Raw genomic sequence first — 13,371 nt, 5'->3', positions numbered from 1 at the left:
TTCCAGATGCACACAAAGTTGCAACATGAGAAAATTCTACTTGTCGAGTCTTTGAGAGCTACACAGTACTAGAAAATAGTATTAAACTCACATTTTCCTTAAGTATTGCATTTAAAAATAACATGTCCTTGAGTCAGGAGTATTTAACTATTTGGCATTTTACAGAAGCTTTCTCCTTTCATACAGGGGCTAGGAAATTCTTCAGCTGAACAGGTAGGTTTGATTTTCTCAAACAAAAACAACACAGTCATTCATTTTTAATATAACAAATATACAACTTCCATGTCAGTACGGCTAGAGATGCTCAACACTTCACTGTACTGTGACTAATAGTCTAAGACATATAGAGGAAAACCACGGTTAAAGTTAGCAAAATGTTCTATAAAGATCAAAACAGCACATCTTTAACTGATCTGAATATCTTATGAGAATACGTACAAATGAAAGATTACAATACTTTAAGAACATGAAGACTATGCTGAAACACCAAGACCCAGTTAGATGAACATTATGTATCTCAGATGCATCCTACCTGATCCACTGAACTGGCTGCTTCCTAGCGTAGTTGGTCTGGTTTTTCCACTATTAACAGGTGGGGAAAACATCTGCAAAACAAGACAAAAAAGACATGTTTTAGTTGGCTTTGAAAGTCTGTGTTGAATTATTAATGCAAACAGAAAAAAGGTTAATAGGAAACAATTTTTTTTCTATTTTCTGCCTGAAAACAAACAGAATGCAAGATGCATGTTTAGACACACAAAACCAATAAGCTGAAGCACTCCTTGCAATTTATTAATAGGACTAAAACTTCATTTCTACACAAACAACTTAAAATTAAAAGGACACCTATTACTACTATGACAATTTCAAATAGTTACAAGTCTTAAATTGTTTTACTCAAATTATATTTCTTGCTGATCTGCAAATATAAAGTCACTGCATAAAGACAGCATTTAAGAGGCAGTAGTTTTCTATTATATTTATAAATCAAGAGTCTTTTTGGTATGTTAAAAGTATCACACAGAAAATATCTATAATTTTCTAAGCCAAGAGCATCAATTAATAACTTCTGTTATTTGTGGGCAATAATTTTTCTTTTGTTTAAATAAGAAAAAAAAAAATAAAAACCGAAGAGCCAAAGTGCCAGTGCCACACGCCAGATTAACCACCGTTAATTATTAGATTATGCCATCACTGGGTCAGCCTGATTTTAACCAGTTAAACCAATTGACCCAGCTGGTATTACAGTATTAAATCTGGAAGTCTAGACATTACATCAAAGTTCAGGTGTCCAACTTGGCTGAGGCAGACCCAGCCAAGCCCTGCACGCTGCTGCCCCTGCTCCTTAGTTCGCATGAGCACGGAGAAGTCATGAGAAGACCTCGGAGAATATCCTACCGCACTGAAGTCCAGCAAGTCGCTCAATTCCTTGTCAGTTCCTATAGCGGCCATCCTCTGCTGCTGGGAATTCATCTTCCTCCTCTCCTCCGATCACCTTTCTAGGGCACAGGGAGAGAGGCACAGGCAGCACTTCACGGCGCGAACCCGGCCCCCGGCGAAGAGGAGCCTCTGGTACCTGCACCCCTGGGGCGGGGAAGAGACTCCCAGGGGAGCCCCGCTTGGCCGGGCGGGCTGAGGGAGTCGGCAGCAGCAGCTTCCCCGAACCAACCAACTCTCTTCAAGTTTCCTCAGGCTCCCTCTTCTCCCTCATTCCACCTCTCCCCCAAGCTCGAGCAAGGCACGATCACGCCGCAGAAAGGCCGCCGAGAGGAATTAAGTCCCCCTCAGGCAAGCGAAAGCAAATAAACAGCCACGGCCCGGCGAGGTCCGGAGAATTAGCGAGAGATTAAGTGACTCACTGTCCCCGCAACAATGGGGCTGACGAGCGGGGCCGGACGAGCCTCAGCAGAGCCATCTCTGCCCCAGCATTATCGCCCACCGCCGCTGCCGGCTCCCCCTCCCCCTCTCTCCCGACCCACCCACCGGGGCCGCGGCCGCCGCTCCGCGCTCGGGACCGCGGCGGGCCGGGAGCCGCCCCGCGCGCCGCACGCGCACACGCGGGACCGGGCGCGCGCGCCACCAGCGGGCGGGCGGGGGGGCTGGAATGCCCGTGCGGCGGCGGGGACGGGAGGGGCCCGCGCCTTCCCTTGTGCCGGCGGGCGCCGCGGGGGACCGGGCGGCCCCGCGCCCCGGCAAGTTTCGGAGCCGCCCGGTCCTTTATGACCGTGGGCAGCCGCCGAGCGCCGCCCGTGGGGACTCGCTCCTGCCCGCGATCCGCGGCCCGGAGACCCCCGCACGCCGCACGCCCGCCCCGCCACCCGTGCGGCCGGCCCCGGCTGCCGCCCCTCGGGTTCCCCAGCGGAGCCTCCGCCTCCCCCGCGGCCTCCCCGCCGCCACCCCGGACAGCCTCACTCCCGCCCGCGTGCCCGCGGCCCCGTCCCCTCGCCGCCGCCTCTGCCCCTGCGAGCGCCCGGCCACCGCTTCCCTCCCCCCGCCGCTCTCTCCCAACTTCTCGCGGCCGCCCGCACTTACCCGCTGCCCCCGTACGCTCCGGTGACCAGGGCCGGGCCGGCGGCGGCGGGCGGGCCGCGGGCTGGGTGGGAGGCGACGAGCTGAGCGCTCCCCCCCCGCTGGAAGGAACTTGTGGGTTCCCTCAGGCGGACATTTTTTTGCTTACAGAGCCTCAGCACCACGTTCACGGCTCCGGCTCCGTATCCCTCCGCGCCGAGCACCGCCGCCTTAACCCTTGTCGCGCCGCGCCGCTCCCGGCCGGGGCGGGCGGGGATCCCCGGGAGCCGCCCCGGCACCCGCCTCGCCCCCGGACGCAGCGCCGGGACGCCCCAGCAGCTGGGGAGAAGCGGGTCCCCTCGGGCCGCTCAGGGAAACACGCACCCCACGGGAACAGACCCCTCCCCACCGCTCCCCAGCTCAGCCAAACCGACAGCAAACCTCGACATGCAGCACTGCCGGCAACGCACGTGCCCCAAGATACATTATCGCACTCACCCTGAATTCACATACGCTAAAATACGCCTGAATACTTTTAATATATCAATACACAATCTTACTGCTCAAAATAAAATGGCGTTTAAATTACATAAATCTTTAAGCATTCATTAACAGCTTCCTCTTAAAACCATTAAAACCGTAACGTGTTAAAGCACAAGAACATGGCTGTTACTACAAGAACACACATTCAGATAAACTCTGCAGCTCTCTGAAACAGGTGATGCTAAAGGTGAACCAGCCCAAGGGCTTCCGTGAAGGAATGGGAAGCAGCGTGCGAAGAACCTGCACCCTCATTTGGGTCCTGCCACTGCTACAGACAAATCACTCTTTTGTGTTCCGTCTCCTCACAAAACCGCACTGCCAGCCTGTCCTGTTGGGAAGTTTATTTCGTGTTTGTAAAGCCACCTCACACACCAGCGTACCGGCCTAAGGCAAGCGCACGCCTCTCCCCGACACCGAGCGGAGCGGTGCCGGTGCGATGCCGGTGCTCCGTCGCACACCCGTCTATCGAGCCTGCAGAGCCCCCAGGTGGCACCTACTTGCCACCACCTGGGGCTGGGTCTGCTCTTTTCTGACCCCAGCTACCGAGGGCCACCTACCATTCTCTCCGAAAGTGAGATTTATAAAGCTATAATCTATGCAGCTACTGGCATATTTTTCTTTTGAAGCAAGGGTATTTACAAAACACAAGGACAATGGAAAAGGATACTTGAAATCCCAGAGAACCTGAAAGGCTCGGGGGAGCCGGTAAGAGCAGTGAGGAAGGGCACGCTGCGTGGAGGAGCCCGCATCCCTCACAGGCTGCTGCTTGGCAGTCCCCCAGCTCTGGAAAGCAGCAGGCTGTACTGAGGGCTCTCCAGCCACACACCCTTCCCTTCCAAATCAACTGTCCCCATCCCAGGCCCTGACTGTGACATCTTCCGAAGGAAGGGGAATGTGGTAACAAACTTACCATCCCCAGGCAAAGACAAACTGGAGATTCTGGAGATTCTCCTCCATTTTTCTCCCTTACATGCCTTTCGCTGGATGATCATTTGTCCTCGTGATTCTATGAATATTCATATATTTGCCACTTAGAAATGCAGGAAGCAATTTGTATTAAAATACCAACACAATGACTTCCATTCTGTGCCCCTGAGGCAAATAAGTATGTACTTTTTCTCTTTGATGTATAAATAATACTTCACTTTAGAGGAAAGTACCCATTGAAGGAGATCATTATACTTTTCATGAGCAACATTCTCCAACATATTTTTGTTACAAGAACCCCTATATACCTACTGAGAAGATATTGTTTCTCTGGAAGTGCTACTTTTTAACCAGTAGTGGCACTCAGTACCAGTTAGTACAGCTGCAACGCTGATAAGCATTGATTAGAAAACTAGCTAAATGTAAAGAAAGTGGAAGCAATAATGCTAACAATTATTTGTAGTGACATGTAATTCGATTAAAATTATAACTTATTTTTGTTAAGACATAGATAATTATAGATTCTTTGTTAATACAAATACTTTGTATTTGCCCTCTAACATCAGATTTTAAGGTTCACATTTATAGGCTTTTATTTGCAGCTAGAAACTTTGAGTGGAAGATGATATATCCACATGGCACAGGGTTTAAAGTTACACAAAATACCATACTATGTTTTATTTGCTTCAGAATGACGTCACTTTCTCGTGGAGATCCTGAGTAAACATACTCATTGCTGAAAGTCACATTGTAGCAGCCATTCTTCTGCGTTACATCTCCATACCTTGGCGGTCCTCTCAGAAAAACTTCAAGAAACTCAGAGAAAAATTATCAAAACATAAATGAACTTTCCAGAAATTATGCCAGACAATTTAGCAAGTACACAAGGCCTCAGGGAAGGTATGCTTTGACCCAAAATACACCATGAGTCTGACCTACAGAAGATTGCTTGGGGACACAAAATTGTAGTGAGTTGGCCAAGTCAGAAATTTCAGAATATACTCCTGCAGGTAGCTTGACTAAAACTGTTCTGGAAGATTAGTAACTATCACATCCTTCATTACAGTAAAATTCAAAAGATAATTAACCTAATGTTTCCTGGGTATAGAACATATTCTTCCACATTCGTGAGATTCAGAACCTTTAACATATTCCATTTTTAACCCCTTATCATGTAACACTGGTCAGAACTACCATGTACACTCAAAACATTAAGGCATGATATTCTATGTCTATGCAATATTGTCTTTCACCTATCCAACCCCATGCTCAAGGTGTTACTTAGAATCCTTTCAGTTCTGTCACGCCCTATAAATTATTCCTGTTCACTGTAAAGATAAAAGTTTTTTAAAAATGCATTTCGTATTCTTATCCTGTCATACCCCCACACAGAAAATGAAACAAAAATCGATGTTGACAACATTCAAAAGAAAAAAAATCCAAACCCAAAGCATTATATAGTATAAACATTTTAAAAGATCTGAAGAAATCAGTGTCTGAAACTTGGTTCAAACAGGTTCCCATTTGCAACAAAGAAAATACTTTCAGTCTCATTCCTGCTGCAACTCCTAGATATGGTTCTTTCCTTGCATGTGCGCAAGTGTAGCAAGCATAGTATATAAATCACACAAAAATCAAAAACTTCCAACCCTTCTGTGACACAACGGTACCTTTCCTGCACATTATGTAGCAGGCTAAAATGCTCCCCCCTTCTGTGACTGTTACACCCTCTTTTCACTCACTTTATTAAAAATAAAAGCTCTTCACTATGTAGTGAGCAACGATTCAGATGGGTAGAAGGAAAATACAGGATCAATCACAAGCACTAATAATTTTGCTGGTGATTTCACAAGCCAGGACTCTGGCAATCAGAACTGAATTTCTGTAGCTGCTTTCCCAAAAATATTTTCATCAATGAATTTTCTACCAAGATAAATATCAGTGTTGTAGATAAATAACCTTCCCTTAGAGAAGTCTTCAGTCTTTCATGGAGTAGTGCAAGTAATAGGCAGGTAAACCTCTGCATACAAAGTCATCAGTGAACTCCAGATGCTAACAAAACACACAATACAACTATAAATCTTTATGGTAACTGCCCTGACAGCTGAGCTACCAACATCAATATGGTCAGCGACCAACCAGAGCAATCAGGGAATTGCTACTTGCCAGATGGTGATGGCAGCATTCTTCCACATGCTTCAACATGACCATGAAAATGAAGAATTACATACAGAACATAAAAAAATTAAGAGGAATATAAAACCAAATCACTCGAGCACAACTCCCTGAAAATAATCACGCTCATACATGGTTTTCACAGCCTTCATGAATTGCTTTCCACCCACTCCTTAAAGGAAAAATATTTGATACAGCAGACAGCTGTTGTGCATTCAGGGATGTGAGAAAATGTATTCTGTATTACTATTTAATGTATCATGCCTGTGTGAATAGAATCATTAAGCTTGCATGTCTCCTTTTGGCTTATTTATTGTTAAATTTACAGATGCTGAATTAATTCACCATCACCACCCAAACTGTGCAAACTCCTAGGGTGATCCCCGACAGAGCACTTGACCAAGGATGGAGTTTTCACTGGAATGGCTCCTTTAAATCAACATGTATGTGCTCAGCTTGCATCCACAGCCAACAATTTATTCATGATAAATGCTATTGCTCAGCAAATCCATAGCCCTGGAGAAAAGTCAGCAAACCTTCTTTCCTGCTCCAGTTTGTTGTTGTTCTTGTTTGGTTTCTTACAACAAATTCCCACCCTCACCTAAACCACTGAATCCTTTCTACTGCTTCTAGTAAACTTCCCTGTACAGAAAGCAATGCTCATTTGGAGTCAGCAATAAGGAGAAAACAACATTGTTTCCTGCACTAGGATGGACAAAGCAATTCCATTTTCTCACTGATGTGTTCCTTCACCTGGAACCTGCCTTGAGCCAACAAAAAATTAAAATATTTTTGTTGTAATGCATGAAGCTTTTGGATGAAGCTCTTGGGGAGGCATTCTGTTCTTCGTACAGCCTTCCCTTACAAAACAGACTAGAAAAGTATCCTACAAAAGAGCATAGAGCTGTGTTCCTATGCCCAAGCCTCATGATTGCACAGTGCTTGCTGTTATCAGTACAGCCCATCTTACAGATAACCGAATTTGCTGCCTGCTATATTTACCTCGCGGTAATTAAAATTATATAACATATATATTATGTAACAATTGGAAAGATTTAGAGCATTTGCAGGAGTCTACAATGGTGAAACCTGTCACCAAACAGTACTGCTTAGGAGGTGACCAGAGAAAACATATGCAGAGTGACTATTGTTAAGTCAAAACCTGTTTCTGTGGGGCACTGACAGCTACACTTCACTTGTTTTCTGCCGTTGACAAAATGCTTGCCAAGTGCTTGTGGTTGAGCAGGGAGTGAGTAAAAGCTTTAGCTCGCTGTAAGGGACCTCTTCTCAAGAGGAATTCCTACAAAAAAGTTGTCTGGGGAGAGCAGGTTAAAAAAAAAAAGGCGACTGAAAGGAGAAATCGCGGCGGGAGGGCCCCACCAGAGATGGCTCCTCCTGGTCCCGCTCCCCCCAGCAGAACCGGGCCGGGCATAGAGGGGCCACCCGCCAGCCGTGACCACGATCACAGAGCCCGGGGGCGGGCGGCGGAACCGAGGCCGGCGGGAGCTGCCCCGCCAGCGGCCCCTCGGGCTGCGGGAACCCCGCGGCGGAGCCCCCAGGGCGCGCCGAGCGCAGCTCGCCCCCAGCGCCGCCCCGAGTCCCGCTGCCCCGGGACGCCCGCCGCGGGAGACCGGAGCGGCCGTGAGTGCCCCGACGCCCCTCCGCGGAGCCGCCCCTCCACCCGCCGGCCGAGAGCGGCCCAAAGTTGTGCGGAGCCGAAAAATGCGGCAAGGACTATTTGTCCTTCCGCCGGCCGGGGGAGGGGAGCGGCGGCAGCGGGGGAGGGTCGAGGGCCGCTCCTCGTCGCAGGTCCCGGGGCGGAGCGGGTCGGCTGAGCCCTCCCCGGGGCCGGTTACGAAATCCCGGGGAGCCCAGCCCCATCCCGTCCCGCCCAGGCCGGGGGCAGGCCGGGTGCGACTGTGGGACGCTGCGCCGGCCGCGGGCCCTTGCGGGAGCCGCGTTAGGAGCAGCGCCGCGTTCTGCCCCGTCCCGTCCCCGCCGCCCTGCGCCTGCCGCTTTGGCTACTGTGCGGGGCTGGCGGGGCAGCAGCACTGGAAACGGCTCGTCTGGGGGGGAAAGGTCTGATTTCCCGTATTCCCTGCTGGTGCTCCAAGCCCTGCACTCCCCGCTCCCTGCGGGACGAGGGCTCCGTACGAGCGCGGCGCAGCTCGTGGCCATGTGCGCCTGGAACACTTCTCATCTTCCCCTAGCTCAAGAAATGAACCTGAATACCACCAGTGAAGAAGTAAGCAGTTTAAATAAATAAATGACGTTAAGCTGGCTTGGGTAGTCATTTTGTTTAAGCCAATATTACTTAAATTACCTAAAAACAATCAACAAGTTTATGCTAAAAGCAACGTAAGGTTTTCTTCCTTTTGCAGTACTTTGCTACTTACAGGGAAGCAAGTAGTCATGAGAGATTTACACAAGCTTAATAAAATTAATCTAAATTATATTGTCTTCAAAGGTGGCTTAAAAAATCAGTGTCATCTAAAGCTTAATAGAAACGTGTTTAGATGTTTAATTAAAGCATTCATTAAATTGAAAGCAGATTGATATCCCTGGAGAAAGTGTGGTTTTTTTCAAGTATCTCAACCTTTCTGTTCAGGAGGTCTCAGCATGGCCATGCCGACTGCTCCTAGGAGGTGAGCACCGGCTCCACGGCGTGGTGTCGCAGCCAGCCAGTCCCACCGAGCGGCCGGTGCGGGGTGTGGGAGGCAGCACGGCCCCGCTACCTGAGGGACAGACTGCTGGCAAAAACAGTCCAGGGGCTGTGCAGCTGCAGCACTCTGAACTACTTCATTTTAAGAAAACCCATTTATAAGCTCAGAAGACAGAGATTACAACAAAGAATCATGTAACTGAGGTTATAAAAGGGACTTATTTTCAGTGAGGAAATAATACAATGTTTTAAGTTTCTTATGTGAACTATATGCCTGTCACTACACATTTTTTTATGATGATCACATCACACAGTTCAACGTGAGCAGTTTTGAAGTATCCCTAGGATGATTATTACTGGTGCAAGCCATTGGGACAAAGCATCTTCCACCAATAAGTTCTCACTTAAATTCTCATGCTGGCTAGGTAGTCAGAATAGAGCTAATTTGCAGAAAGGATAAAACATGAGTATCACCACTTTTAGCCTGGTTTCCTAAGGAAATCACTTGCAGACAACCACACTGTGTTCATGGGGATGGATGAGATTTCTTAATAAATCACAAATTTACTTGCTAATTTCAGCCAAGGAAAATTAGATCACATTCATGCATGTAATGGAAGCAAGGATTAAAGGAGAGAAAAAAAGGAGACTCTTAGGGCATCTACTGAAGAAAGGAGTAGTTAAGGTCAATCCTTGTTAGTGACCAAAGAACCCAGCGATGCAAAGCCGGGGCAAGGTAACTTTAAGCAGTTCCCTTCTGGCAGAAAAAATTCTGGTATTCTGTCTGCCACCGGAAGTGGAATCAGCCATCTGTTTTACACAGAACTTTTTGAATGTTTCCTCATCTCCCAAGTTTCACAAGAGCCAGGAAATAATTGCTTCAAAGTAATCAAGAGCCATATAACACACAGATAATGTTTTACATTCTAAAATTGCTTGAAAGAGTTTAACTGAAGTCTGACTACAGCCATGCATCAGCCAGTCCCAGATCCAGATGGGTCCCTCATGCATGGGATTCCTACCCAGCACTAATTCCCTGCTTGGCACTGACGGGAACAGTTTCTGTCTGTCACACAGCTAATGGACCATCAGATGATGCACTTTGGGGAACTAATGGATGACAGAGAGGACCAAATTTACAGAGGAAAATCACAACTTTGAAGAATAGTAGGAAATCTTTACACCAAGCACATATAGAACTACACTTCAAACTACTCTGAAAGAAGCTTAATTTCTTAAATCAGTAGAATGATAATATGGAGTTGTTTAAGCCTTTTGGAAGAAAAACAAAGCTCAGAGTTTAAATCCAATTTTGAGTACCATTGCAGCTACATCATAGGTGGACTCTTGTATGAAGACAATGGTTAATACAAAAGCATTTCCTTCCTCATATATTATCAATATTATTTTTTCCAACAATATCTGCAGTATACATCAGATTAATTTTCATTTGGGAATGCCATTGGAGACAGTCTCCTTGTCATACATGATACATACATATTTATAATTTCATTGAAATTAACATAAATATTTCTGTTCGAAATAAGAAACAGTATTGTAGGTGCTCTGCCCATAACACTATTGATTGACTACATTTAACGTTCTTTTTACATGAATCATTTAAGATTAAGCTTCATAAAATATATCTTGTCCCCTATAATTTGCCTTTATGTGGCTCTTAACATAGGAAAATCCGGGGGAGTTGTCTCAATTACTGAAGTTACTTGATTATCTTGATTATTCTTTTTCAGAGGAAAAAAAACCCCAAACAACCAAAACCCGTGTCAGAAACAATAATGTGATAGGATTACTGTACACAGCATATTGCTATTTTGATCATAAAATGTTTCCATGACAGACATGCAAATATACAAGGCCAGATGACTTCAAGAATGGTACCTGTCCTTTTGATGAACTAGTTTGTATTATCTCATCTGAACCTCTCTTTTATCATATGCAGCTGTCTTATGCATTCACATGATTTTGACAGTCACATTCAGATACTTATTGCAACTACATAGTTTCCAGATGCTACAGAACAGTATAGCATCCCATTCAAAATTATCTCCATCAGAAATTTTGCGTCTGCTCTCAAACTAGAAGCTAACATAGGAAAATGTGAATGTTATACCATGTAGAGAGTAGTTTTATACAGGTCTCAAGTCTAGAGCTAAAGGACACTTCAAAGAAAGTGAATTTTTGAGATGTAAGTTTTAACTTTCTTTTCTGAAGAGCAGTTTACATTCTAAACAGCATATTTATGCTTTCAGTTGCTCTGTGCTTATATAGTAGTAGTTATGACCTCCAGGGCCATAATTCCACCATAGCTGCAGGTTCTGGGGAGCTGGCTTGTGGCAAACAGGCTTCTGAATGAAATACAACCTTAAAGTTTCAACAGCTTATAAGAACAGGGAACATAAGAAAGCCATGCTGTTCAGACCAAAGGTCCACCTATGCCAGTAGCCTATTTCCAAAATAACAGCCCAGTATAGTGTTTATTCTTTTCAGTTTAGTCTCTCATATGTTCTCAATGTAGTGACTATTCAGTGGGATTCTGGAGAGCAGAAATGGGTTTGGCTCTGTGCCCGTTCCTGGTATTGCATCATTTCCAGATTAATGAGAAAGATCAATCATTAGCCAGTGCAGGACACTCAGGGAAGTATGTAAGAACCAGGCATGAGCGGAGTAATCCTGTACCTGACATATTCCCCATTCTGCCAATAAGAAAATTAATAATTTCTCAAGCAAGAAGTTGCATTTGATTATTGTTTTTAGTGGCTATTGAGAGCTCATCCTTCATTTATTTCTTTGGTTCATATTGAATTATTCTAACTACTCAGCAGCCATATTTGCAGAAATCATGACAAACCAGTCATCAACTAGTGAAACTTTTTAATACTGTCAACGGGGTAAATATACTCCAAGAGGGCGACTCTTTGAAAGTCAGTAAAGGAGATCCTAGTATTGATGGGGAAGACTTGCGGTTGTTCTTCATCAAATACAGGATAAATATATTGCCATTGAAAGCTGTAAGGGCCAAGTGAAAATATGAACTTTTGGTCAGTCACTTTACATTCCCTGTATCACCCTATCTTTAGCTGTAAAGTTGAGGTTTTATAATATGGAACAGGCTGTGATTAGCCCAGGGTATCATGGTTAGTTTGCTGCTATATGCAAGCTGTTGCCTCTCGGTTGTTGGGCAGACCAAGGTGAACGGTTAAAGGTCAGTGTCTCTCTGCATTTGACTTAGTAGGGCTCAGGGTCTTCTACCCAGATTCTTATGTTCATGAAAGTGGTAGAAATTTACTATCTGGGAGACAAGTACCCTCCATTAAATTGAATTAAAATTGGAAAATATATTTAAAAGTGATTGGAAAGACAAACAGATAAACTGGTAGTGCAGAAACTGCAGAAACTTATCTTCTATAATCTAAAACCAGAATAAAGCAGTTATAAAAGGTACTTGCCATAATACTGTTCTGATTAAAGTCGATGGATATGAAGCTACTGGCTTCAAAGGAGGACCAAAGTATAGCCCATCCAGTGTCCCTTCAGAACTACTTCCAGCAGAAATGTCACAGCCTGTCAAAATAATTCACATTACATGCAGAAATTTTTCATTATGTTCTTTAAGAAAAATGGTTATTTCAAAGTCACGAGATTTTTCTTCTAACATTGTTTTGTATTAATCCCCTCTTTTTCAAACTGCACAAAAATTTTAAATTAATCATATAGCTCAAGGCAATTCCAAAGTTTACATTCATTGCTGATGGTGATTGAAGTGATGGTTATTAGAGACCTGAGCAGCTGCATTGCCATCAGGGTCCTGGCTCATAACTGAAAATTGAGGGTTTGCTGAGCCCAAGCTGAAGTTAAGAACATACTTTTATTTCTGGGAGGCAAGAATTATTGTACAGTTTGCAACTTTTTTTCAATGTCAGACTCAGTTTAAAGTTTCTAAAAGTCTACTGTTGTGTAGACGATTTTGAATACTGCCTTCCAGTTCATAGTTTTAAATATTACCATCTTTGTTCTTATTTTTAATGGTAAAGAAAACATTTTAGCAGCACAAGTAGAAGACTTGCAGCAGAATCTTGCCCTCCAGAACTATCTCAAAGTTTTAGGTTTCTCTTCAGGGGACCTATGATTTTCTTTCTGGGCTTTCAACTCAGCCAATAATCAAGTAACTTCGTGTAGGTCAGTTTCATTTTCTTTATCTCAGTTGCCTCACATGTAAAATAGGAGTAGACAATAACCTCCCTTAAAGGCTTGCCAAGAAGAAAGAAACTATAAGATCTTCAAATGAAACACATAATAAAAAAGACTTTAAGTAATTTGACATTTAAAACTAGAACTGGGAAACATTCTACATACCTAAAAGACTGTACTTTAATTTTGGATTATAGGGTAGATGTATATCAAGAAAAAACTTAGATAATTTATACAGTTTACCACTAGGGATATACTACCTTCATTTTAAAAAGCTAATAATGTTAATCTAAACCCCCCTCATTATTGCTATTTGATACACAAATACTTGAAGACATTCTGTCCTA

General features: G+C 44.7%; 1 protein-coding gene across 5 annotated transcripts in view; it reads right to left on the bottom strand.

The window, feature by feature from the left end:
• Positions 1 to 2,685, bottom strand: part of TCF12 (transcription factor 12) — a 160,705-nt gene extending 158,020 nt beyond the window's left edge. For 2 of the 5 annotated variants that reach the window (XM_039557362.1, XM_039557364.1), the window contains exons 1-3: positions 2,533 to 2,685; positions 1,399 to 1,499; positions 533 to 605 (exon numbers count right to left, since the gene is read on the bottom strand). In XM_039557362.1, the coding sequence (XP_039413296.1) occupies positions 533 to 605; positions 1,399 to 1,473 (148 nt within the window). In that variant the 5' untranslated portion in view covers positions 1,474 to 1,499; positions 2,533 to 2,685. The remainder of the gene's footprint in view (positions 1 to 532; positions 606 to 1,398; positions 1,500 to 2,532) is intronic. The other 3 variants (XM_039557360.1, XM_039557361.1, XM_039557363.1) reach the window with 2 other exon arrangements.
• Between the last annotated feature and the right edge of the window lie 10,686 nt (positions 2,686 to 13,371).

Source organism: Corvus cornix, chromosome 10, assembly GCF_000738735.6.
Source record: "Corvus cornix cornix isolate S_Up_H32 chromosome 10, ASM73873v5, whole genome shotgun sequence".
NCBI lineage: Eukaryota > Metazoa > Chordata > Aves > Passeriformes > Corvidae > Corvus > Corvus cornix.
The sequence above is the reverse complement of the archived record's forward strand: the minus strand, read 5'-3'. Positions and strand labels throughout refer to the sequence as shown.